The 25,690-nt window shown below is 50.0% G+C and overlaps 3 protein-coding genes across 17 annotated transcripts in view; 2 read left to right on the forward strand and 1 right to left on the reverse strand.

The window, feature by feature from the left end:
- The window catches only part of USP3 (ubiquitin specific peptidase 3), a 92,514-nt gene extending 82,053 nt beyond the window's left edge, over positions 1-10,461 (forward strand). For 5 of the 6 annotated variants that reach the window (XM_053272835.1, XM_053272834.1, XM_053272836.1 and 2 more), the window contains 10 exons: positions 1,156-1,238; positions 1,561-1,674; positions 3,357-3,470; positions 5,669-5,815; positions 6,538-6,644; positions 6,734-6,811; positions 6,930-7,048; positions 7,548-7,661; positions 7,788-7,855; positions 8,208-10,461. In XM_053272835.1, the coding sequence (XP_053128810.1) occupies positions 1,156-1,238; positions 1,561-1,674; positions 3,357-3,470; positions 5,669-5,815; positions 6,538-6,644; positions 6,734-6,811; positions 6,930-7,048; positions 7,548-7,661; positions 7,788-7,855; positions 8,208-8,373 (1,110 nt within the window). In that variant the 3' untranslated portion in view covers positions 8,374-10,461. The remainder of the gene's footprint in view (positions 1-1,155; positions 1,239-1,560; positions 1,675-3,356; positions 3,471-5,668; positions 5,816-6,537; positions 6,645-6,733; positions 6,812-6,929; positions 7,049-7,547; positions 7,662-7,787; positions 7,856-8,207) is intronic. The other variant, XM_053272833.1, reaches the window with a different exon arrangement.
- Positions 10,462-10,730: 269 nt separating this feature from the next.
- Positions 10,731-14,236, forward strand: FBXL22 (F-box and leucine rich repeat protein 22). Its single transcript, XM_053272841.1, has 2 exons — positions 10,731-11,854; positions 13,433-14,236. Exons 1-2 carry the CDS (start codon positions 11,520-11,522, stop codon positions 13,773-13,775), a joined length of 678 nt encoding a protein of 225 aa, XP_053128816.1. The 5' UTR covers positions 10,731-11,519; the 3' UTR covers positions 13,776-14,236.
- The window catches only part of HERC1 (HECT and RLD domain containing E3 ubiquitin protein ligase family member 1), a 151,031-nt gene continuing 139,480 nt past the window's right edge, over positions 14,140-25,690 (reverse strand). For all 10 annotated transcript variants that reach the window (XM_053272826.1, XM_053272830.1, XM_053272829.1 and 7 more), the window contains 10 exons: positions 24,306-24,475; positions 22,887-23,025; positions 22,096-22,265; positions 21,343-21,512; positions 21,038-21,203; positions 20,405-20,481; positions 19,200-19,452; positions 17,642-17,794; positions 15,829-16,134; positions 14,140-14,786 (listed from right to left, as the gene is read on the reverse strand). In XM_053272826.1, the coding sequence (XP_053128801.1) occupies positions 14,601-14,786; positions 15,829-16,134; positions 17,642-17,794; positions 19,200-19,452; positions 20,405-20,481; positions 21,038-21,203; positions 21,343-21,512; positions 22,096-22,265; positions 22,887-23,025; positions 24,306-24,475 (1,790 nt within the window). In that variant the 3' untranslated portion in view covers positions 14,140-14,600. The remainder of the gene's footprint in view (positions 14,787-15,828; positions 16,135-17,641; positions 17,795-19,199; positions 19,453-20,404; positions 20,482-21,037; positions 21,204-21,342; positions 21,513-22,095; positions 22,266-22,886; positions 23,026-24,305; positions 24,476-25,690) is intronic.

Raw genomic sequence — 25,690 nt, forward strand, 5'->3', positions numbered from 1 at the left:
TTGTTCCTATGGTCACTGAGGGAGCACATTTTCTTAATCAGTGGAGCCTGTTTCCAAGCAAATGTCTGGAGCGTTCAGTGTAGGCTTCAGATGTTCTTGCCTGGAGGCCTGTGGGTGACATTTTTGGTGGTGGTGCACATGCTTTGGATTGTGGTCTGAAGTCGGCTGCTCACTTTGTGCGCTGTTCTGAATGTCCAAGCCTGCGAATGGGTGGCTATTCCAGCTGGCCAACACATTTGGATTGCCAGCATGGCTTGCTCTGGGAAGTCCCTGATACCTAGCTGCGATTCCAGTTGGCCGCCTTCTAGAATAACCCTGGCTGCCTTAAAGGTGCCACAGAACTCTCACCCGCCTCTCTCCCCATCCTCCTCCAGCACTGTCCTAACATCCATTATTAGGCCTGTCCTGCTCCCCTGCCTGTCGTTAGTGCCGATCTGTTCTCGTGCTGGTTGGGTTGCAGCTCGGGAACTCCCTCCCTGGGGAAGCTCCTCACCAGACCCTCCTTCTGTTCTTCAACCTTTCGTCAAATGTGCTCCGTTTCAGAAGGCTGCTGGCTGACTGGTTTTAATGTTGACTCTCTTCTGGTTGCCATGTTGGCAGCTGTCTTTTGTTTGTTCCGTGCTCTGTGTAAATATATATTATCAGTTTCATCTTATTTTTAAGCCGTTTCAGGAGGATTTGGTCCTGCAAAGTGGGGTATAAATATTTAGTGAATGTGACATTTTGAGTCACTCAGGGTGGGGGTGGGATGTGTGGGCAACTTGGATGTCAGGAACTCGCATAAGAGAAGCCAGTGTACTCATTCTTTATCTTACTTATTTCTGTTTTATATATGGCGGGGGGGGGGGCGTGTGTGGAGTTGGGCCACTGGTGGTCCTGCAATGCCAGTTACAGGAGAGAGTTTCTTCCCAGCCCTTGCAATCTCCAGCATGGCAACAATCTGGTTGTGATCAGGCCCAAACCCAGCTGGTCTGAAGCAGGCCTGTGAGCTCCTTTGTTCTGCATTCCCTGTATTGACTGTCACCTTGGTACAGGCACCTGCTTTGGGCAGGCCTCCTCAGAGGGAATCGGTGGGTCCCTAACTGGTGCCTTGGGCTACATTTTGGTGATGGGTGACTTGTTATCTGACTCCTTGACTGGCGTCTCTGGTTACAGGGGAGCACTACCACCCTGTGTGCGACAGGCCTTCGGAATCTGGGGAACACCTGCTTCATGAATGCAATTCTTCAGTCACTCAGGTACCTGTTTTAAGGGGCGGGGTGTGCCCAGACCCTAACCGGTGCTTTGGGCTACGTTTTGGGTATTCTGTGATGTTTTATAGGCTAGGCCATCTCACCTGAACAACTGAGTATGGTACATATGAATAGAGCCCCATACATGTGAATGGATGTGGACATTGTTTATAATTTCCAAAAATGGCTTTGTAGTTATTCATTGTTTTCTGCTGAATGAAGACCGTTTAAGTGAACAGAATGCCCAGAGAGGAAACTGAAGTCCCTCCCGTCTGTTTCCTGCCCTTCTTGCTGCCTGCTTCTGGCTCAGATTTCCTTCTCTCCACAGTAACATTCAGCAGTTCTGCTGCTACTTCAAAGAATTGCCCGCCGTGGAGCTTCGGAATGGAAAGACTGCAGGCCGGCGAACGTATCACACCCGGAGCCAAGGAGACAATGGCGTGTAAGGCCCGCGTGCCCCCCCCCCCCGGCCAGGGAGTGGGGAGGTGGGACAGGCAGCAGCTGCTGCTGAAACAAGGCAGGAGGCCTCTGTGTCATCTCGACAAGCAGACGTCAGAGAAAAGAGAGCAGTTAATATTGCATGTTGAAAAGCTCAGCTGTCAATCGGGTTTCAAACTTGATTGGAAGCCCTAAAACACAGTGGGAACAATGGTCTGTTGAACTGGGCAGAAGACATCTAGCGAAGTCACGGCAGAACTGAGGGGATTAAATGGCCAGCTCTCCCCATTCCAGGACATCTGGGCTGCTTACATTTGCTGGGATGCAATGGGTGTCGCTGTCAGCAATGAAATGGGCGCTCTACTCTACCCTTCGGATAGACATAATGTGTGGTGCATGTTTTAATGTTTTGCTACTATTGGTTCTGTTCTTCCTGGGGTGTTCATTCTCTCTGTTTTCATAATTGCGGTTAAGTCTGCTTTTAATTGAAATTGTTAGCTGCTGTGGAGATGAAAGGCAGAATAATGCTGTTTTGCTGAAGAGCCATACATGTGGCGATGCATCAGCGACTCCTCATTTTGATTATATGGCAACTCCCAACTTGTGTGGAGCTGCCTAGAGGCATGTTTCGACTTTCAGGATTATTGGCTTCCATAAGAGACTCTCAGGGGGAGATGCAGCGCCCTGCAGCCTTGGCGTCCGGAAGGAGAAATGCTGGAAAGACGAGCAAAGGCATCGCCTAGCAGGCAGGAGGCCTGCTTCACGGAGATTAACACAGCCATAGCGGGAGGAGGAGTTCAGGACAACTTCATCTAGTAGGCCTAGTTTAGTGGCACAAAAGGTGTGACCACAGTGGGAGCATAATCCTTGCATTGCCTCCTTTGAGCAGTTGTGGCAGGTCGAGCCTGTTTCTGAAAGCGAGTTGACTGAACTAGAGGGAGACTCCAGGCTCTCTGCAGAAGCAGGAAGGCTGAACTGCTCGTGCTGCCGCTGAGGAACAGAAGGCGGCTTCTGTGGTCAGTCTCTCCTTGGCCACCCGTTCCCCCCCTGTGGCCACTGGGCTGGTCATGGAGACCCCACAACTAGACCGAAGTGGCACAGCCCAGCTCACTGGAGGCCTTTCCAACCAGGGGAGAGTCGGAGTCCCGAACCGCCCTTGGCACCCGCCACACTCAGCCAAATGCAGTACGGTTGCACCTTAGGGCAAGAGCAGGCGCATGGCCTCGGAATTGCTGCGGAGGCCTCAAAAGTAGCAAACTAGCTTCCTGTCCAAAAGGAGGCCTGTCATCCTCAGACTGAGGCTAGCTTTTGCTTCAGTGTCAATTTTTTCTGAAGGTGAAAGTTGCCAAATATGTCTGAGCATTGTCCAACATTTGCTTTTAGAAAACAATTGGATGCCTTTGCACCCAACTGCAGTGTTAGAGGAGTGGCGAGTGCTCTTTGTGAATTCAACAGTTCATGTTTTTTTGGAAACTTCTGAACCTAAGAGGAGTGAATCCTGCTGTCTCAGATGGAGGGTCCAGCACCTGTTTCCACCAATGGCCATCTTGTACTAGTGCTGCTTTACCCACCAAATGTCTCTCTGTGCATGTAAAAACACTAGGGGCAGGTTCCTTGCAAACTTAAAATGTGAGTTGTAGCCTGCATAGGTGTCCAAACTGTACACTTTTTAATTTTCTCCTCCAGTTCGTTGGTGGAAGAGTTTCGGAAGACCCTCTGTGCTCTGTGGCAAGGCAGTCAGACGGCCTTCAGCCCTGAATCCCTGTTCTATGTCATTTGGAAAATCATGCCAAATTTTAGGTGAGTTCTCTAAGGAAAGGAGAAACATTCTGTGTGGCAACCCATGTGGCTGCAGCTTCTGCTTAGAGACTTTCTCCGGAAGGAGCCCATTTTGTGGACCCGGAAGGCTAGTCCCCTGGTGCTGAGAGCCTCTTGCTCTTCAGAATTGTGCCCACGCTGTGTCAGGGAATGTTAACTCTTCCAGGCTGGAGAGGGAATAGCATTAAAACTTTTCAGTGCCTTTAAAAAAAACAACCACCTGGAGTGCAAGGCCCTTGGCCCAAGAACAGGCAAACCTCTGCTTTGGGCCGGGACTGTGCTTTGAAGCAAACCGCTCGAGTAGGTCTGGCAGAACACACTGGGCAAAACTTCCTTGATTCTCTCATTCTGAGCTAGTTTCTGTCATTGTAGCTGTAAATAACTGCTGCCAGGAGAATAAATCTGTGTGCAGTAGGCATTTTGCACCCAGACTGTCAAAGAGAATAGTTCACGCGAGTAAATGCAAGTGTCGTTCCTCTCCAAGGTCTCCCTGTCCTGGCCCCTGAACCTCTTTCAAAGGAGCCCTGAGCCCTGTTAGGATTAATTGTGCAGAAGGTAAGTTGCTCCACATTTTCAGGTAGTAAAGCTGTTCTGTTAATGTGTTAATGCCTCTGGCAGTGCTGAAAAGATGCCCTGGAAAACAGGCCCAGGCCCTGTGACAGGAGACGGCCAGGCCCCCCCAAAGCCTGCCAGTCCTCTTCTCCCAGGTGCCCAGGCTGCTGTGCCCTGACGAATGAGAATCAAGGAAGTTTCGCCCCAGCAGTGGGCAGAAGTCCTGAGCAGGTTTCTCAGGATTCCTGTGGCTCCCCGTGACCTGCTCCCTGACCAGTTGGGAACTGTCCAAGCAAGAGCTCTGCTCCCCAGGTCGCTCTGGCAGATTTTCAGCACTGTGGGTTTGTTTGCTTTTGTCAGAAATGGGGGGAACGGACGGACTCTGGTGGCAGGGAAATGCACATGTGTCTTTGCAAGACGTCAGTAATGGAAGGAAAGGCCAACCGAGGGAAGAACAGCTTTGTGCTTTGCCTCGTGGGGCGGGGAGCATGGCAAGGAGGAACTTTCCTAAATGAGTGCATGGAAGACGCTCCAGAGAAAATTAAACAGAGCCCCATGTATTTTGGGCCAGGCCTTCATCGCATAAAAAGTCCAGCCTTTGCTGTCAGTCAATCTGGGTGATCTTGAGAAGTCCCACAGGAAAGAGAGCCAGTGGCTTGGAATGGGGTGATACGGAAGGGCTGGCTAGATGTGGAAGCCATGTGCGGGATTTCAGAGTGTGAGCGCTTGAGTGCTGCACAGGGCATTTCCCACCCTTGTTGTCTGGTGAGGCCCTTTGCCCCAGAGCGGTGGGAGGAAGTGGAGCGATTCTAGAAGGGGATCTGTGGGCAGGAGGCCGACTCTTGGTTCTGTGAGGGCTCGGCTTGTTGGCGGTGCAGATCTGCTCCTGCGGCCACTTTCCTTGAACCGGATGGTGCCGCTGCTGCCGCCGCCACTGCTCGTCCCCAGGGTGCCATTCCTGCCTTTCAGGAGAAGGGCTCTGCCGATCTCCTTGTGTGCTCCATGCAGCCATCACAAACTCTTCTGGGAAAGAGCTCACGAGTGGAGAGGCAAGAGCTCTGCAGCATGCTTGAGAACAGCAGGGTTTGCACGCCAGCATCTCATGTGGCCTCAGGTCAAAAGCCAGACAGAGTTTTGTGGGGCTAGCAAGGGCCAAGCCACACATTCCTTTGTGATGGGGCGGGGGGGGGACCCCTACACCCCTCGTTGAGCATTGTGTGGAATCCAGCAGGGACATAGTGAAGGAATTGTTGCAGCTTAGTGGCTTTTAGTTCAGAGAAAAGGTGCCTGGGGGAGACAAGTCACTAGGGAGACTTCCTCTTCTCTCCCAACTCTAGAACCAGGGACTATTCCAAGAAACGGATTGCCAGGGAATTTAGAACCAACAAAAGGAAGGACTTTTTCACACCTCTTACAATGAACTCATGAAATTCTCTGCCTTGGGATGTGGTGACAGCTCCCTGCTTGGATGGCTTCAGAAGGAGCTTAGACCAATCCATGCAGGACAGGTCTCTCAGTAGCTACTAGTCCTGCTGGCTATTGGTCTCCTCCATATTCCCTTGCCACTTGTGAATTATGCACCAGTCTAAGCAAGTAATTTGTCTATCAATTGCTGTGTTTACGTTAAGGGGGTACCAGCAGCAAGATGCCCATGAGTTCATGCGCTACCTTCTGGACCATCTGCACTTGGAACTCCAGGGAGGCTTCAACGGCATCTCCCGCTCGGTCATCTTGCAGGAGAATTCTGGTCTCTCTGCTGCCAGTAGATGTTGCATGTAAGGAGAAGGCTTTAATTCTTTTTTTGCAGCTTTGTTCCTTCCTGCCCCATTAATGAGAACATTTAGAGATGCGTTATGGGAGCAATATGAATTTGCACTGAAAATAGAACCACAGCTATGGAACAGAAAATGTCAAGGTGACAATTGGAAAGGCCTCTAGCAAAAATTGCTCAGGGGGAAACAAATACTCTTTACAAGGGCGCGGGATGCTAACTGTCATCTTTAGCTACCAAAGTGAGATTGGTCAAAGACCGAATCCAGTAGTCTGTGAGCATGTTCCCGTTGTGTTCAGATTCAGAATGTGGATTCTTCGAGTGGCTGTTTAAACAAACCAGAATCAAATGATTCTTGGAGATCCTAGTTTAAAAGTCCACGTTTTTTCATTCAAAAGCAGTGTTCAGTCTCCACTTCCTGTGGTATGAACCTGAGGCTCTTGCATAGCCTTATAAAGCGAGATCTAGACCAGAGATTCACCTTTTTGCTCGACATTTTTGTACCCACAGACTCCTACCTATTGTTAACGTTGAAAACTTAAACTTCTAGGAAGAATTTTAGAGCCCTTGAAGCTGAAGGGATTCCAAGTGGCCAGATGGATCAGAGTGGTGGCCCCAGGATGCCGAGAGCTTCTTGGTGCTGTTGAGCTTCTTTCCTGAACCACCACTACAAGAGAGTGCCGTGCTTATCTTCCTCTTTCTCCTCCTCCTTCCTCCTCTCTTTAGAAATGGAACTTCTACGGTTGTCACAGCCATTTTTGGAGGCATTCTTCAGAATGAAGTCAACTGCTTAATATGTGGGACTGAATCCAGAAAATTTGACCCATTTCTAGGTAATGTAGAGACCTTGAAAGGTTCTGTAAGATGCTCCTCTATGGTTTTGACTTCAGAAACTTAATTTTCAATGCTTCTGTCATTTTAGACCTTTCATTAGATATTCCTAGTCAGTTCAGAAATAAACGTAAAACCCAAGAAAACGGACCACTGTGCACATTACGAGGTACATGTTTTGACTTGCCGTTTCTTGCATTTTTGCTCTGTGTTAATTGGATAATTAGAGGACTGAGTCCAACTAGTTTGGCAAGTGTGTTAACTGTTTCAATTGCTCTCTGCTCTAGATTGTCTCCGCAGTTTTACAGACCTGGAAGAACTTGACGAAACAGAGCTGTACATGTGCCACAAATGTAAAAAGAAGCAGAAGTCCACCAAGAAATTCTGGATTCAGAAACTACCAAAGGTGAGGGTTAGGCATGGAAGGATGGGAAGCATGATCTGTCCAAACTTAATGTGGCAGCTTTTGAGAACTCTTGTCCTCAGAATGTTGTGGTCCAGGGCTTGAAAAAGGTTTCTCCAGTTTTCACAGTTCCTTTGAAATCCTTTGTGTGAACACCTCCTGATATTATGTATCTGAAGTCGGGTACTGCATACATACTCATTTCACAATAAAATTGGTTTGTTTCCAGTTGGCACAGCATTACTTCTGTCCTGCTGCTGCATGGTAAAAGTTTTTCTTCCTGTGTCATTTTCATCTTGTAAGCAGTCTGGAGAGTCCTGCCAGGGTCACAAGGCATGTTGTAAAAATAGTAGATAAAGTACAGTGGCTGTTTTTCTGCACTTACCCTGCATTCGGATGTTGGAAGGATTTGGTTTTTTGAGGTCACATATTTTAAAGTACATATCCTTGAAGGGATTCCTGCGATGACCTTTTGGCCTCTGTGTATCTTCCCACCCTGCAGGTGCTTTGCTTACATTTGAAACGCTTTCATTGGACGGCGTATCTGAGGAATAAAGTGGATACATATGTTGAGTTTCCCCTGAGAGGCCTAGACATGAAGTGTTACTTGCTGGAGGTACAGTGCCTGCTGCCATGGTCTTGGGTCCAGGCTGGGGTGGGCGCTCATTGTAGGGTAAGGGGTCTAGACGGTGCTGGTGCAGTTCACAGTTCCCCTCTCCCTCTCTCTATCTCAAAACTACAGCCTGAAAACAGTGTCCCAGGGAGCTGCCTGTATGACCTTGCCGCTGTGGTTGTGCATCATGGTTCAGGGTGAGTAGACCAAGGACTTCAGCTGGCAGCTGAAGGCTGCTTTATCTTCCCAAGGAAATGGCTCAAAGGTTCCTTTGCTCTCTCTCCAGAATGGAACTCTGCTTATACATGACAAGATTGCTAGACTGAGTGGTAGCCGTGGTGCTGGTTGGTTTTGGGTGGTGTTTTTTGTTTTAAAAAACACATGTATTCAAAAGGGAGGGAAGAATTTGAAATGTGCAATGAGAACCCGCTGAGCTTTGAGGATTGTGAGTCTCGACAGCAGCCTGCTCAGGAGCTCTGTGTGTGACTGCCCTGGTTGCCTTTTTTTAAAGAAGGGTCTTGTTGGTGTTGTCTCCGTTCATGTTTCCAGGGTGGGCTCTGGCCATTACACAGCCTACGCAACTCACGATGGCCGCTGGTTCCATTTCAACGACAGCACAGTAACCCTGACGGATGAGGAGACAGTGGTGAAAGCCAAGGCCTACATCCTCTTCTATGTGGACCGGCAGGCCAAATCCGGAACCAGCAAACTCTAATACCTCTTCCCACCTTTTGCATATCAAGTCTGCCGGACACAACATTTCCAATCCTCTACGAATACTTGATCCAAGACTCTGGATTCCATTGTGCACTTTTCAGATTTTTCTTGTGGGTTCTAGTTTTCTTTTGTCAGTAGTAGCATTTGATTTGTTAAACATGGACATGGTTATACCAGGAAAAGAGAAAAGAACCTCAGCAGATAATTGATTTGCTGCTTCAACTCAATTTTTATATGTAGGTTTCGAGAGCTACTTTAGATGTTTGACTTTTTAAGATCCACTTCTCCGTTTTTTTCCTAAAGGCACATTTACATCAGAGAAACTTGAATCATTGTAGTTAGCACGGTTGTTGTCCAATTATGAAAAGCCAGGGAGCCTCTTGCTGCTTTCTCCGCTGCAGTGCAAGATTCTCGCTGTTCAGAGCAAAGACTTGTACCTGCAGCTGATGTTCCAGACGTGCAAAATGTGGCTGCCCCTGAAATGTATGGCCTCCTTCAGCAGGCTGTGTAATTGCTGCTACTTTTGGTCTGTGGAAGCCGCCTTCTGTTCTTGAGTAGCTGGCTGAGTTGTTTGTCACGTAAACTATTTCAGATAGTTCATCTTGCTTGCTTTTTCTTTCTTTCTTTAGAATAAGTGGGGGGAAAGCTAACCATCTATAGAAATTGGGTATCCAAAACCCCTGGGAAAATTCAGGCCTGGTTAGCCCTTCCCTTTACAATAGTGGAGAGTATCAGTCCCTTCATGCTTTCATGGCCCCTTCTCCTGCGGGATGCTCTGGAGGGAGAGTGGATGTTCCCTGCATTCCACTCAACTCGGCAAGCCGCAGCCCTGGAGGAGTGTAAGAAACAGTTGTGCTGTTGGCTCAGAGGAGCTTTGCAGCAGGGAGAAGATCGTCCTCTGGCACTGGGCATTGCTGTGGGAGCTCATAAGACAACTTCAGCGGCTTCCTTCCAACATGCACAGAACAGCATCTTCACAGGTAGGCTTAGAAATAGCCTGTCTGTTGCAGGGGTGGTGGTGGTGGTGGTGTTAGAATACCCCTGAATTTGAAACTGTTGAGGAGGGCGGCAGAGGGACGTAGAGGAACAAGGCCGTTGGGACATACATACTCCCCTCAGTACTAGCTGCCATTAAGAGTAAGGACTAAGCTTCCGAATGTGATGTAAATGTGCCTTTCTTGATAACTTAGTAACAGAAAACTCCCCTCCCCCCCCAGAGCTTACCCCCCCCCCACTCCATTCCTGTAATAGTGTTCCCCTCTGTGATACTGAGTTTGTTTGTTTGTTTTTAGTATGGCAGTTGAAATGCGTTTACTTGTCATACCTGTTCTGGGACAAAAATGACGTTTTCTAATGTCGCTTCTCCCCCCCCCCCCCCCAACACAAACGGACAGGATCATCAGTGAGTTGTGGCAACACAAGTATTAGCTCTTCCTGGTGGAGATCTTTCTTTATCCACTGGATTCTACTCAGTGAGTTATGTCAAAGTGACAGATTTGAAGCAAAGGATGCACTGCACCTGGACTAGTATTGGATTTTTACCCTATTTGTATAGCTTGTATCTTTAAAAAAAAAAAAGCAGTTTTCGTTCCAGGCAACTCAGCTGCTTGGATTTAGCACTGCTAGGCCAGTGACTCCAGCCATTGGCAGGAATAGACTGATGGTGATGTAGGTCAGCATAGGAGCTGCTCTCTGGAAAAGCAATGGTTTCCTTCCTCCAATGACTTATCCCCAACATGTGTCCAGTTCAAGTGGACAAGCCTCTCCCCTCGCTGCCTCTGGTTTAGAAAGCAGCTGCGAGAGGCATGGCCTCACTTTCCAAAAGGGAAACCTTACTGGGGGACCCACATTCTGCCATTCCATGGGAAAGGGGGTGAGGGAAGGGCGGGGCAGAGGCAGCCCAATGGAGGGACTCTTTGTAGCTGGTGGGGAAGGACAGCTTTGCACTCTTCTCCGCAGGGCTGTGTGTGTGTCACTCGCTGCGGTCATTGTCGGCCCCTGGTTCCACGGTGCGTGAGAGAGCCCCCTGGGGCTGCAGTGCCATAGCTGTGATTGTTCCTTTGCCATTAAAACCTTTGTGTATGTACACCTTGGTGGAAACGGCTGTGCTCTTCTCTTTTGAGCATTTGTGGGGTGAGTGTTGGCCATGAGTTGAGCACCCTCAAAATTCCTCTGGAGGATCGTGCCATTAAACTCTCTTCTTCTCTGTGGGCTGGATGTACTAATTCAGTGTCATGAGGGACCACTGGGATGGTGTGTCTGCAAAAGGGACCACTTTACCACCTCTTGTACACTTGGGCAAGGAGAAGTGCCCTCTGCAGGCACACCAGCAGGAAACTGCTGCGAAAGTTGGTGCCTGTGGAGTGTTGCCTTGAAGCGGGAACACACTGGCCACATCCGACTCGTTTTACGCGCAAGGCCGGCAGTTGTGTTTTTTCCTACCCCCTAAGCAGACTTGGCCAGCTTCATGGAGTCTTCTGCTGGAACACAGCTCTGCATGGAGTGAGCGAGCGTGTGTCTGTCTATGTGATGTTGGCCTTGTCTCACTGCAGCTTCCAGGGTTTGCAGAGCAAAAAGGAAGAAAGTGCCTCTGGCCCGTGCAGCTTTGCCCCTCCTCCATTGCAGCCGATCATTAGGGCTTGTCCAGGGAGCGTTGGTACTGGGCAGAGAGAGCTGAAGCCAGGATTCTTTCTTTCTTTCTTTCCCAGTGCCAACTCCTTTCCACTGTGGCATATAACCTTACCACAGCAGGCCTTTCAAACACAGCATTCTGTGGCAGCCCCTCCCTCACAATTCAGGAACTGCCCCTACAGGAGACAAACTCTCTTTAGAACCATTTTTGGCTTCCCTTGTGGGCGGGGTTGGGAAGTGCTCTGAATGAGCACAACACAGCTAAACACCACAAAGACTTGGAGGCAAATAAATCCTTTTAAGGCAACTGCTGTAGCCGTTCCATGGGGAGAAGAAATTGGGCCTGGAACAGCCTCCCCTTGATCCCTAGACCCTTTTTTGAAAGCCCTGCCAGCTGCTAGCCAAAAATAAACTTCAATTCCACACCATATTTGTGCAAGGGACCAGGGAGGTCTCAGCCCTCCTCTTGCTGGAGCACGCTCCCTTCTGCCAGCAGACACTCAGCAGTGAGTGATGCAGATAACGCAGCTGAACTGGGAATGCCTCCTGCACATTTTTTCTTTTCTGGACAAAGACAGCAGGAAAAGCTTAGCCCAGACATGCCACCGGCTGCTCAGTGTCTTCCAGGACCCCTCCCTGTGGCCTCTGCTGCACTTCCACTCTCCTGCAGAATTAACCAAGGGGAACTTTGTGCTGGGAGCAGCCTTGCGCGTTCTCTCCATCCGCTGGCATTCGAGCAGAGTCAAAGTGTGCAACGTTGAGGACTGGATGAAAAGCACCTTCCAGAGGGATCTCTGCAGCAGGCACCAGCACACCGTCAATGACGTTCTACTCCAAGTTGGGAACAGGTAAGCCCTTGGTGTTGTGACATTCTTCCTTCTCAGGAATGGATTACAGGTGGCCCTCATTGTTTGCGGGGGTTAGCTCCATGCCTGCACGAAGCATTATGGCAGTGGGCATTTGGGGGTTAAGTTCCAGAGTCTCAGGATATGGCTTGAAAACACCAAGAAGAAAAAGCTGAAAAAAGGGATAGTGCACCACTAGATAATGAGGTCCGCCTGTATGTAATGGGATGCTTGTATAGGCTCCAGGGTTTTAGGTACGCAGGTGCTCATGAGACTCACCTGTTGATTCCTCCCCCGAGTGTTTTGTCACACCTCTATGGTCCCTCAGCTCTCACTTCACATGACTTTAGTTCTAGAATGATTTTTAAATTAAAAAAACCCCAGCGTACACCAGAAAAAAGCAATTTCTCTGCTTGTCTGATGTCACAGAATTTCCAATGTTACCATAGCCCTGGCAGTCCAAGCATTTGCCAGATAACTGCTTCTGCTTCCCAGCTAAAACCAAGAGGTTTCCCCAACCTCGCTGCCTGCCTGCCTGCCCACCCCTTTAATTTCACAGCATGAAGAGTAACCATTTCACCCCTGGCTGGATCAGAGAATTATAAAAACAAGACCAAAGAAACTCACAGCAAAAGTGAGAAGTTTAAAAACATGCACTGTTTCTGTAAACGCTTTACCCTCCAACAAGACTCCGAGTAACGGCAAGCAACTGGCCCTCACCCTGAGAAAACTCTAGCTATTAGATTATTTCTGAGGAGCAAGTCTGCATCTGTTCCTGAACTGGTCAGGATGCAAACTTAAGAGAGAGCAAGTTAGGAAGCAGGCTGTGTGTGGCCCACAGCTGCTTAGCATATAGCGAATAAGAGCCCCCCACCCCGAGAGTTCTTACCAACCATTACAATGATAACCTAATTGCATTCTCAAGTATCTTTAAAACTTAGGCTTCCATCTCAAGCTGTGCCACTACAGTTCTATTAACTGCATCTCCTCAAGCTCTTTGGAAAGAGATCACAGCACAAACCATCTTTACAGCATGTCTGGTCTCTGATGGGTGTGTGATCCGATGGTGTAATGGTTGTCGCTCTCTCACACCCCCCCACACCCCTACCTGCCTCTGAAGCAGATATCCTCAGCTCTTGGGGATAAGAAGCTAAGCCAGGTGGTGTGTGTATGGAATGCCACTTTCCCAGGATAAACCACACTTCTGGTGTTAAGTTTCTCTGTCAATTGAGGTCCCTTCCAATTCTTTCACTTCAGTGTCAATCTGACAAAGCCTCCTGCTCTAAGCAGACGGTAGAAGACCTCCCAGGGTTGTCTCAGTTGTTCAAAATGTTATGACCTCTCTGTTGCTGTTTTGCAGTGTTCAACCACAAACATGTTTCTTCTTAAAAAGCTTCTTTACACTGTTGTATGTGTTGGGGTGCAAGTCAGGTTGATTGAACCAGAGTTTGGCACCGTTGCGGTGGATGGAGGATCCTGGCAAGACGCAGCCAGGGATCAGCGGGTTTCTGGGAATCCCTCGGCATGCAGATGACCACCTGTAGTTTCCGCTCCACTAACCTGCAGTGCTTATGTTTTCAGGTGCCCAAACCTGTGCTCCTTGACTCTTTCTGGATGTGGCCACGTCACTGATGATTATCTCACATTGCTTCTTAAGAGCTGCTCCTTCCTCAGGACTCTCCAGCTGGAAAATTGTGTCCAGATTACTGACCGGACTTTGGAAGCTGTGACCCTCTATGCGGACCGTTTACAAACTCTGCATGTGGACTTCTGCAGAAATATAACCCAGGCTGGCTTGCAGAGAGTCCGGGAGAAGTGCCCAGCACTAACTTTGAAAGCAGAGAGAAGTGCAAACATGATTCCAGACAAAAAACCAGGCAACAATTGGTCAGAAAGGGCATTCAAGAAATTGCTGTGGCACTAGCCAAGAGAGAGAAGCAGCCAGGGCGATTCCCTCCCCCTGCCCCCACACACCTCTTTACTCCTGTGCCAATTGGTGCTCAGACTCTTGTGTCTATATGTATCCAGAGATGTGAAATCTAGGCACGGCCAGCAGGAGGGGACGGCATCTGCTACTGGGAATTAAAAGCTACAGGATTGCCCAGCTGTTCCACAAAACTGGAAAAGTCTTACAAAAATATGAAGCTGAAAAGGGAAAGAAAAGCAGCCAAACTGCTCTGAATCCTAGTTTGCCCATTACACCACGAACACTCAAACCATGGGGCGGGTCCTTAGTTATCTGAACCCAATCACTGCACAAGCCACAGGGGGAGGTAGCAATACCATAATTCAGTTCTTGAATATGCTTTATTTTCTCTGCATAAGGAACCCTGCACAGGCATTTCAAAGTAAAACAAAAATAAATATATGAATATTCATGTAAAACTGTCCTTTCTAATGAACAATTATACACAATGTACAACTCTTCATGTTCACTGGGAGGGCTTATAAATATACCATTCCCAACAAAAATGCACCAGAAAGGCTCCATGCAAACTTATCAAAAGTGAACAAAAATGGGGGGAAGGGAAGGGGGGAAAAACCCTTACTGATCTCACTTTTTTGCATTTTTTTTTGTTTACAATCACAAAAAATAAACACATCTAAGTTTCATTACATTTAGAGTAACTAAAAAGGTGGCCGCAGTTTATGTTCCTAACACATCTACCGTTACCAGAAAATGGCATCCACATTGAAATCTGACCAGGGGTGCTGTTTGTGCGAGAGGAAGATGATTTTGTCCACAGGGTTAGTAATCTGTGTCCGAGCCCTCGGCGTTGTCCACGTTGCGGGACAGCATGTAATTGTCCATATCTATAGACCTGCAATTGTTGATTGCATAGCGCAAACGCTCGGCCATGATTAGCTGACTGGAATAGGGCGGGAGCCTCAGTTGAAAGAAACAAGTCTGTGAGGTAGGCAAGCTGTCATAAGGCTGTGGAAAGAGAGAGAGAGAGAGACAGACAGCAGCCGTGAACAACGCCCGTCACATTTGGGTGGGCCTTTGCCAGCAGAACAGCACACGCTTCCTCAGGGGAAAGCTACCCTCCCAATTTGGAATAGGCTGGGTCTTCTTGAGCCCTTTGGGAGGATATTTGGGCAAAGCTCTGGACTTCCCCAAGAATACTTCACTGAGGTGGGACGTTCTTCCAGCAGCTCTCTTGCTTCCCTCCTCCAGCCTTTTCCCAAACTCAGGGAGGAGAAAATGGCAGGCATGACCGGGTCGCTAGTTCTCTCCAACCAAGGCTTCTGCCCCATGGCTGGAGCCTCCATTGCCAGCAGGACCTCTGGGAACTATAGTTTCGTAATGTTCCTCCTTGTACCTGAGTCAGCCTGAACAAAACTTTACACCTCCCAGCATTCATGTGGGAAATACAGAAAGAGCAACTCTGCTCCTCTTCTCTACTAGACAAAAAGGCAAGGGGGAGACTGGCCAATGAGAGAGAGGCTGGGACTAAACATTATGAGCAAAGGTGAAATGCACAAGGAGAGTTGGCTTCTAACAGCTTAAGGATTTCTTCCTCTACCTCAGAGCATCTCCATCCCTGCTTCTCTCCTCTGCAGTAAGATACATGTACAATCTAACTGCTGCATGCATCTTCTCTTCCAGCTTACAAAGAGAGCACACCTATATACCCTCCTATCCTTAATCACCAGTATGATACCATCTCTTCTGTCCCAGGAGATGCCATTAACAAGATCATTAACCACAGCTCCTTTCCTCTTCAGTCCCACACACTGTGCATCCTGTCCCTCCTAAATGGGTCTTGAAAAACCAGAGAATAGGATTAAGAAATCCTGCCCCGGTTAGGGTGCTGTCCCTTGGACCCGAGCCTACCTATGGGCCTCTGGGTGGGTTAAAGAAGTTGCCTGCCCTGCCTTGCCCTGCCCCTTCCTGTGCTGGTGATGGCCTGCTGATTGCCAGAGTCAAAGGATTAATGAGTGATAAAGAAGAGACTGAAGAACTGTCAACTTACCCTATCAACCTTCATTATTTGGAAACGCTGAGAAATATCTGCTGTGTTAGCCGGGAGGCGAGATCTCCCCGAGACAAACCTCATGAAAAGGACTCGCTCCTCATTGGAGAACTCGTCTAGCGTGTGCCAGAACCATTGCACCAACTGGTGCTGCTCATCGACTTCTCTGTACCGCACAACCTTCTTCAGGACTTCCACGGAAATTTCTGGCATTCCACAGACCATCTGCTCCAGCTGCTTAGCAGTGAGCAGAGACAGCAAGGGCACGGGCACGATCCAAGACATCCCCTCACGCACTGCAGCCACCTGCAACTCCAAAGAGGCGGTTGGGGTCAGAGGGAGGCTGTAGCTGGCTCTGTTTAGTGAGAATGCAAACCAGGGCAAAGGCGTCGAGCATCTGGTGACGGGCTTGCTGGGCTCTTGGGGAACCTCAGTCCGTCACAAACGCCGCCTTCCACAGGGACTGGCTCTGAGACTGCTCAGCAGCTACTTGAGAAACGCCAAAAGAAACTTCTGCTGCTGCTGCTGCTGCTACATTCCAATCCTGCCTCTCCCCTGAGGAGCTGGGGGCGTGGGCATAGAGGCTTTCCGCCCTGACCCACATTATCCTCACAACTACCCTGCGAGGTAAATTAGGATAAGAGACAGTGACTTTAGGTCACCCAGAGAAATTCACTGACCAAGCGGGGATTCGAACCCAGGGTTCCCAAGTCCTAGTCCAATACTCTCGCCACCATACTAGGCTGGCTCTCTAATGTGATGCATTTCTTAGTGAAATGCACCATAAAATGTACTTTAGGAGCCCACCAAATTCAGGGGTTACAAAACCAAGCAGGCTTTGAAACTCTACTTGGCAGTTGTAAACATCCCAACATGGCAACTCTTTTATAGTACATCTTGCAATCACAGGCAAAGATACAAAAAGAGAAACACACAAAACAAAACACCACCCTCCTGGTTATATCAGTGCGTGATCATGACAATGTTGTAAGCTGGAGCTACACAAATCCCAGTATCAGAAAGGCTGTTCAATTTGCCTGTGGAACTTGGGAGTGTGCATTCCACACTTCACAGCATAGGATGGATGAATTAAAAGTGCTCCTACTGCATCTCTCTCAGCCCAGTGTAACCACCACCCTCTTATCTGTTCCATCGTGAAAGACTTTTGAAATCCAAAAGGTTCATCATCTGGCTCTGGGGCTCTTAACCTGAGACCCATGGGCTAAATCCAAGTGGACTGCAGGAAGTTAAATATACAACTGCAGGTAGCAAAGACATTTATAACCAAATATGGCGTGCATTTTTCTTTAATCTGAATATAATGTTTTAAAATGGGGGTAGGGGTCCATGGGTACTGTGTGAGGATCTGCATGTGTAGAGATCTGTAGGTGCAAAAAGGTGAAGAATCTCTGAGTGGGAACGCTGGTCTGCCTAGAATGATTCTGGTATTTATTGCTCAGCTCTGCAGGCCCCAGAACCAGGTTTCCCCATCCACCAGTGGAGTCACTGCTGGTGCAGTGAGTCCTGTGGCCAGCCTTGACTCCTGCTCCAGTGCTGCGGCCAGAGCCTGTGTGGGGCATTTGAGCATCAGGCTGATGGCCCAGAAAGCAGGAGTGTGGGTTTCACAGATCAGGTAGCTGGGCGTTCTCGTACTTCTGCCCTAGTAGTTGAGCTTCTATATGAGCCCAGAGTGACAAAATAAAGGTGGTCTTATAGAACGGATCTGCACACTTGGGGCAATCCAAATCAACCTGAATTTATCCATCAAGCCTTTTTCAAGTCGCCGCCATGCACGCACACTTGGGATTCTCACCTGGCGGTCCATTTCATGGAGCCTGTACTCGATGGCCCTCTCCACGTATTCCTTCCTGTTTGAGAAGGTGAGTGGGATACTGTTCCCACCAGGGATTATGGGCACCATTTTTCCATCGGCACTCTGGCCAACAAAAGAATCCAGAGGAATCATCTAGTAGGAAGACAAGATTATAAACAGTCCATCTCTTGGAAGCTGCCCTTGGTTCCCAAGACATCGTACAATATTAGGGGGAAATGCATTTACATTCTGCTTCCACTGCCACAAAACAAACTCGGGCAGGACCCCTCCCAGGGCAGATGATGTGAGATGGGCCTGGCCAGGGGCGGGGGCAACAGAGAGGACAGTCTAGCTGAAACGGCCTCTGACATCTCTGCCACCCTCACAGAGCAACTGGATATTTTAATCATAAAGGAGCAGGCAATCCCTTCTGATGTATCAGCTGATGGAGCGTCTTTGGGTTGTCAACCCTTTAAGGAGGTTATGCCATATGTATAACCATATTAGCATTAACAAAATGTATATTTAAAACATCCCTGGATCACCTATGTTTAAAGCCAAAATATAAGGTACAGCGACTGAGGACACGGGTCATCAAACAAGTCAAACACAAAAAGCCAAGAACAACAGAATGGATTCACCTTGGCAACAAAGAGGCTGTTCAGACATTAACTGGTCTCCAGGAGTCTATCTGAGGTGAGCTTGGGCTCCTGCTTCCCCCCTCCCCAAAGAGAAGATGGGAGTGTGGGGAAACCCTAGGAGGCCACTCAGAAGTTTATCTGTGTACCATCCTCGCAATAAACCCGTGTCTAAACAGGCTCTGAACTGAGCAGTGAAGGCCCTGCCCTCTCACTGCACGGGCCGGGCAGTCCCTCCCTAAGCACAGGCCACTGCTAGCCTATCTGACTTCTGGATGAAGCCACTAAGGTGCTTCTGCACAACACTCCAGCCTCAACAATTGTGGCAAACTCCCACACTCCACTGCAGTGCTATCAAAATCTCATTATGTATATACTGATTTTCATATTGCAGACGTCAGAACAGATGTCTGTGTCATTCCTTTCACGTCCCATTTCCAGTTCCAGCCATAAAAGGCCCACCACCCAACCACCACACTATGGGACAGTCTCACAAATACCACCCCAAAGAAACCAGCAAGGTCACTGGATCTCCTTCATTTTGCCACAAAACCAACGAGGTGCCCAAAAGCAGGTTCAGCATTCAGGGCCGAGACCCTGGAGTCCAAAGGGTGGCTGCATCCAGGATACCCCCAACTCCTACTACTATGAATATTTATATACCGCTTTTCAACAGAAGTTCCCAAAGCGGTTTACATAGAGAAACAAAAAATAAAGTCAGCTCCCTCTCCCCAAAGGGCTCACAATCTAAAAAAGAAAAATAAGTCAGATGCCAGCAACAGCCACTGGAGGGATGCTGTGCTAGGGGTGGAGAGGGCCAGTTGCTCTCCCCCTGCTCAATAAAGAGAATCACCACTTCAAGAGAAGGAAGGGGGGAGTCATGGAAATAGTCCAGAGGAGAGCCCCACGACCTGGCTCACCTCGTGAAAATTCTCTTCCGTAATCCCACCGTCTTCAATGTGAAGAATGCTGTTGAGGGTTTGCACGTAGAGAAGGTCCACTTCCTCCAGGTCCTCCAAGGTGAGTGGGATACAGCACAGTTGCTTCCAGACCATGGGGGCCAGGTGGAGGTCTAAAGGCTTCTTGGTACGAATGGCCACGCCCATCAGAATGCCCAGGAACTTGAACTGCATCAGGTGTTCGTCTAAGCAGGCGGAAGGGTTGAAGAGGAACCTTGGAAAGATGCAGAGCACAAAAGCCACATTAACACACAAGTGTCACTAGAATCACTATCAGGACACTGGTCCCTCTGTGCGGGATCATGAACACCTCATCCCCTCCATCTCTGAGGCGCTAATGGGGCACTCTGCATGGTGAGAATTCCTGCGTAAAAGGTGAACAGTCAGAGATGCAAACATGCAACACACAAACCTGTTCCGATTCTCTCTGCAACTGCCAGCTGTGATATCCAAGCATCTCTCTCCTCCCTCGCAGAGAGAGCTGCTCTGCCAGGGTAGGAAGTGAAGAGGGGCCTGTCCTAGGCTGGGTTAGTCTCCCCACCCCACCCCCCACTTTCCCTGCAAAGCAGCTAGGTGGAGAAGCCAATCGGAACGGATGCTTTTGGTGGGGCTGGCGGGATGTGCTGACCATGTGAATGCCTCCTCACCACATCCTGGAAGAGCTTTTCAAAGTCAGATAAACCTTTTGGATAATGGTTTATCATTAGAGCAATGACAGATCCAGCTCAGATAATTATATCCAGAATCACGACCCACATTTATTGCTGTTCATGACCTCCATTGCGCGGCCTTTATTTTATTTTTATTTATTTTTATTTTTTATTACATTTTATATCCCGCTCTTCCTCCAAGGAGCCCAGAGCGGTGTACTACATACTTAGGTTTCTCTTCACAACAACCCTGTGAAGTAGGCTAGACTGAGAGAGAAGTGACTGGCCCAGAGTCACCCAGCTAGTATCATGGCTGAGTGGGGATTTGAACTCGGGTCTCCCCGGTCCTAGTCCGGCACTCTAGCCACTACACCACGCTGGCCCTTTAAAAATGGCAATGCCCAAATCTTACTCCTCAAACCCCGTGCTGATGTTATTGACAAAACGCAGGCAAACTCCTTGTCTGCTTCAGCTGGGCCGGCATTCAATTCAAGAAGAAAATGGTCTGTAGCTTACCTATCTCTATTGTAGCCTACTTCAGCTGTGGCATTTGGGGAAGGAATCAAAAGCTCCACCACGCCAGTTTCAAGTTCCTTGAAAGTTAAGAAAAAAGATGTTTTGTGTATTACCAAATACACCAAAATGAGCCGCCACCCCGACCCCAACTTTTAGAAATATCCCCCTAAAAACTGGCTTTATGCTGAAAAGTCCTCCGAGTAGCGTACTTTCAGAGATTTCTCACACATATGTTCACTGTAGTAATAAGAACGTTATAATGCAAGATTCCTGCTAGGATGGGCAACAGCCAGTGCAAAAGGAGTAAGATATAACACTTAACTATCCCTTAGGGTGAAATATGTTTAATACCATGATCTAATTCTGTATTAGCAAGGTACTGACTTTTTAAAACATTCGGAAGATGTATGTTCCATAGTTTATTCAAGAGCCTTTGGTGGGGAACTTTGTCAAAAGCTTCTTGGAGGTCCCTGTACACGATGTATACCCGGACTATGTATCCTTTCCCAAGCAGACATTCTATTCAGACTTGTCTCCAGGGGAAGAGAGAAGGGCCAAAGACAGACAGACACATATGCACGTGATAAGGAGGAAATGGAAGCAGTAAAAGCCACGCCTGTCAAAAGGAAATACCTGGCACATTTCGGTGATGGTGTCATCGAAGACTCCGCCAGCATCATCAGCCCCTTCTCCAACTAATTTCACTTTCCAGGCACGAGAGGGTAAGCGGAGATCGGAAGCGTTTAGCTTCACAACTTGTCTGGCGATCTGCACAAAAATAGGCTTACACTTCCGACCTCTGCGAAAAGAGGAAAGACCATCACAAGTGTAACAAGTGGTGATATTTCAAGGCACATCTCTATACGCCCACAACCACGGAAAACGCAGCCGCCTGCAGACTTCACAAGGTGTCCCCAGAAGAGCTGAGAAGTGCTGACCTGGTTGATATCCTTTTGACCGTTATCTGGGGCCCGTAGTTCTTCCCCTGCACCATGGTCTTCCCGATGGAGCGGACCATGGGGAGGGTGTAGACTCTAGGTGCAAGCAGCGGCCTCAGCTGCCCCTGGACAATGCCCCAAGTGCCCGCATTGTAATGGGATGTGCTGCTCTGTAAGAAAAGGAGAGCCATGACTCGAGTCCCTGGGGGGCCCACCGCAGCCCCCCTCCCTCAGCACAGCCCTGCCAGGGTAAGAGCGGAGAGCGGTCTGTGCGAGCTGGGCTGGAGTCTCCCCATCACTGTCTTCTCAAACCCCCTCTGGGCTTGTGGGCATCTCACCCCATACTGCTTTACACCTCTTGGTCCCAGCCTGCATGGTGGGACCCATTTCCGACGTTGTCCCCATCAGCCCTCGGGCCAGGGCAGGCCAGTCTCCATGGCAGGGACCCTGGAAAGGGTGCTCCTTCCACCCCACCACCAGCTCTGCAAAAGGAGTCGGTGCATCTCATTCCCAGTGTGTGTGGGTTTTGAGGGACAGCACTGAAGGATCCAAAGGCTTCAAGGCTTTGCTGCAGTGGCACGGAGGATGACAGGCACCCTCCCAAGCCAATCCCACAGGAATTGGGGGAGGGGGGCGGTGCAAAGGCGCAGTGGCACACCCACCCTGCCACTGTGCTCCTGGTGATGGGTGGGGGAGACACCTCAGAAGGGGAAAGTGATGCTGCTGAAAGGGTGAGGGCCTCCGAAGGGTTACCTGGTTATTGGGACTGAGATTCAGCAACCTCCACGAGGAATACATGAGGTCTGAGAAGTGATAGAGCAGCCGGAGCCTGGCCCGCACGGTGTGGATGCTCACTTCCTTCAGTGCCCCGTACTGCGGTGGAACGGCATCGGGCAAGCCCAGCTGCAAGGGCACCGACACCCCTGCGCAGGAAAGGGGAGGAAGGGACAGATCGGGGGGGTCAGACACAGGCGGACTCGTGGGCACACGCCACGGTCCTGGACAGGCCAGGGATGCCACAAGCAGCACAAGAGCTGCCGAGAAGACAGCAAGCGAGGACCCTGGACTGGCGCTGTACCGAAGATGAAGCACAAGCCGGCATCACAATCACTATAAACTGTCTGGGGATAAGACACTAAAGCACCAAGATTAAGCAGCAGGAGCAGAGTTGAAGAGGAGAGCCTGAACAGGGGGAGGGGGAAGGAATCCAGCCGGCCTTTTAAAAATATGCCTGAGAAAAGAGTGAGAGAGACTCCATGGGGCTGCAGATACACTGCCTGCTACCACCACCCCATGGTGGAAGGTGGGGAGAGCTTTTTATGGTCACCAAAAAGGAAACCAACACGGCTACTATTCCTTTTGCCACGGTGAAGCTCGCTGTTGTAGAATGGGCAAAGTCCAAGCTCTCGTGGATTTTTAGAGGGGAGAGATTTAAGTTCACTGACGGGACACCTGACCTGAACGAGAGCAAGTGTCTGGCACTGCTGGGAGAATGACCACCCCCACCCAGGCCTTGGCCACACGTCCTCTCCCCTCTTCTTTACCTGGAGCTCGTGGGGGCACTGGAGGCGCACTCCACGCAGCACTGTGACACCGTCCTGCTGAAATCTGCCGGACATTCTTCCCTTGCAGGAACGTAATGAGAGTTGGCTCTCGGACATGGTTGGTGTGGCCCAATCCAAGCTAAAACGTGGCAAGAGATCCAGGAGGAAAAATGACTCACATAACTCCAACTGATGCAAGACACAACCAGGCAACTAATTTATTGGACAGTATCAAGTTTTGGAGCACAGGGTCAGGGGATCCTATATTCAAATCCAAACAGCATCTCCTGACATTTCATTCTGTACTTGGGGAAGAGGGCAGGAAGAGAAGATCCATGCAGAGGAAGCTGCCTGATGAGTCAGACTCCTGGTCCATCTAGCTCAGTCTTGTCTACACTGACTGGCAGCAGCTCCTCCAAGGTTTCAGGCAAAGGCCTTTCCCAGCCCCACCTAGGGATGTGCACAGAACCACGCGGCGCCGTCCGGCACTGGGGGGGGGGTCTACCTTTAAGGGCGAGGGGGGTAGAACTTACCCCTCCCGCCACTCTTCCCCCTCCGGCGCTGCGGTTTAAATTGAAGTTTTGGGGGCGGCAGCGGTCCTCCCTGCCCCCCCTGCCCCCGTCGTTGCCCGGAAGTTGCAGTAATAGGAGCACGCATGCGACCATAGCGGCGCGTGCGCGACCATAGCGGCGCGTGCGCGCCTGTCGCTGCCGTGTGCGCGCATGCGTGCTCCTATTACTGCAACTTCCGGGCAACAACGGGGGCAGGGGCGGCAGGGAGGACCGCTGCCGCCCCCAAAAATTCAATTTAAACCGCAGCGCCGGAGGGGGAAGAGCGGCCGGAGGGGTAAGTTCTACCCCCCTCGCCCTTAAAGGTAGACCCCCCCCAGTGCTGGACCGGTCCGGTTCCGAACCAGTCCGGAGGCCTCCAAACCGGTTTGTGCAAATCCCTAGGCCCACCTACATTTGCCCAGAAGATATGAACCTGGGATCTTCTACATGCAAAGCAGATGCTCTACTTTTGGGCTACAGTCCCATTCCCAAGGGTGACATACATGGGTCTCCCATGCAGGCACACCATGCCAAGGCATGTTTAGCTCCAGCAACGTAGCTGTATTGTGTGCCCTTAGTCCAAGCTGAGATTCAGTCCCAATCTCAGCTCATGCAGAGGTTCAACAGTAGAGGGAAGTAGCACTCTAAGAGAACCTAGAGTTGTAAATAATAGCTTAATAACAGTGTTCCCACAATGGCCTTTAGCGTACTATGGCTGGGGATGATGGGAGTTGTAGTCCAACACCATCCAGGGACCTCTGGGCCAACCAAACAGATGCTATTCCCATTCTTCACACAATTCTATAGAAAACTCAAAGGGGCCTTTCTAGTGGCCATGTGCTCTCCAGTCAGTTTCATCCCAACATACCTGCCCTTCTGAGTTGCTACCCCAAGCAAACACGTCCCCAGAAGAGGACAGAGCTAGCGTGTGTTCAGCTCCCACAGCGACATCTTCAATGAAGACGCCAGTCAAGGCTGGAACTTGTTGGGGACGGTTGTGGTTCCGGGCTCTGCCTTCTGGTAAGCCAATCAGTCGGTCTAGAACAGGGTAAGAAACGCCACCCAGTGTCACAAGGGCAACTTCAAGGAAGGCGGGAGCACGCTGACACTCATTTAGATGAGCTGCTAATGGCACTAGCTTGAGTAAGAGCTGGTGTAAACAGGTGGCTCATCTGTAACTGATGATCAGGTAGTGATCCGTTGTATTCATAAGGAATGGGCTCTGCGCCTGTGCAGGAACCTCACGGGAAGACTGACCTGCTCCTTGTGACACCCACTCTGCCCGGCACGTACTCTGTGCTTCCACTGAAATCAGCAGTTGGGGGCGCCGTTTTCTCAGTTTCTTGTAGACTCCCATATTCTGACGATCTCCTTGCAACCATACAGGGTTCTTGTTTGTGACACTACTGTTGCGGGGAGGTTCAGGAGGATCTTATGTATATAACTAGTATGTTTAAGCCCGTTTTAATAACGGGCTCTAGTTACGGCGCTCCTGGCACCCCACCGCCATTCCCCCTCTCTTCGCCACCTGTCCGGCCGCCCTCCCAGCTGGTTTTTGATCCCCCCTCCCCCCCCCACTATTTGTCCCCGCGGCCGCGCGCCCTCCCAGCTGCTTTTTCCAACACCCCCCCACACACACACGTTTAAGGGCCAAATCGGCCCATGCACTTACCCCCGGCCGCAGCGAACAAAAAAAGGGGCCTGACGGGGCCAGAGCGCTGCCGCCTCACCCGTACTTCCACGGCAGCCGCGGCCGCCATCAGGGCCAGTCGGCCTGCCGCGGCCGCTGCTGCCTCACCCGCACTTCCTGTACTTCCTCGGCGGCGGCAGCTGCCATCGGAGCCAATCGCCCTGCCGCGGCCACCGCCACCTCTGGCTGAGGCCGCGGCTCCGCCACCGCCTCGCCAGCACTCTGATCCCGTTGGCGGCGGCCACTTCTCTTAGGCCGCTGCTTCTCGGGCCCCAACATGGCCGCCCGTCTCTGGGCGGCCGTATCTTTTTGGGCCGATCTGGGCATGCGCTCTGCGCATGCCCAGAACAGCCCAAAAAGACACGGGCGCATGGGAACACGCCCTAGGCTTTTATTATATAGGATGGATCACTACCAGATCATCAGTTACAGGTAAGCAAACTGTTTATCTGGATCGTGATCCGTTGCATTAATAAGGAATGGGTGATTAGCCAGCTTCAAAATATGGTGAAGGGCATAGTAGACCCAGAAGCCTATGGCAACACCCTTTTCATAATGCTCCT

This window comes from Hemicordylus capensis, chromosome 10 (genome assembly GCF_027244095.1).
Source record: "Hemicordylus capensis ecotype Gifberg chromosome 10, rHemCap1.1.pri, whole genome shotgun sequence".
NCBI lineage: Eukaryota > Metazoa > Chordata > Lepidosauria > Squamata > Cordylidae > Hemicordylus > Hemicordylus capensis.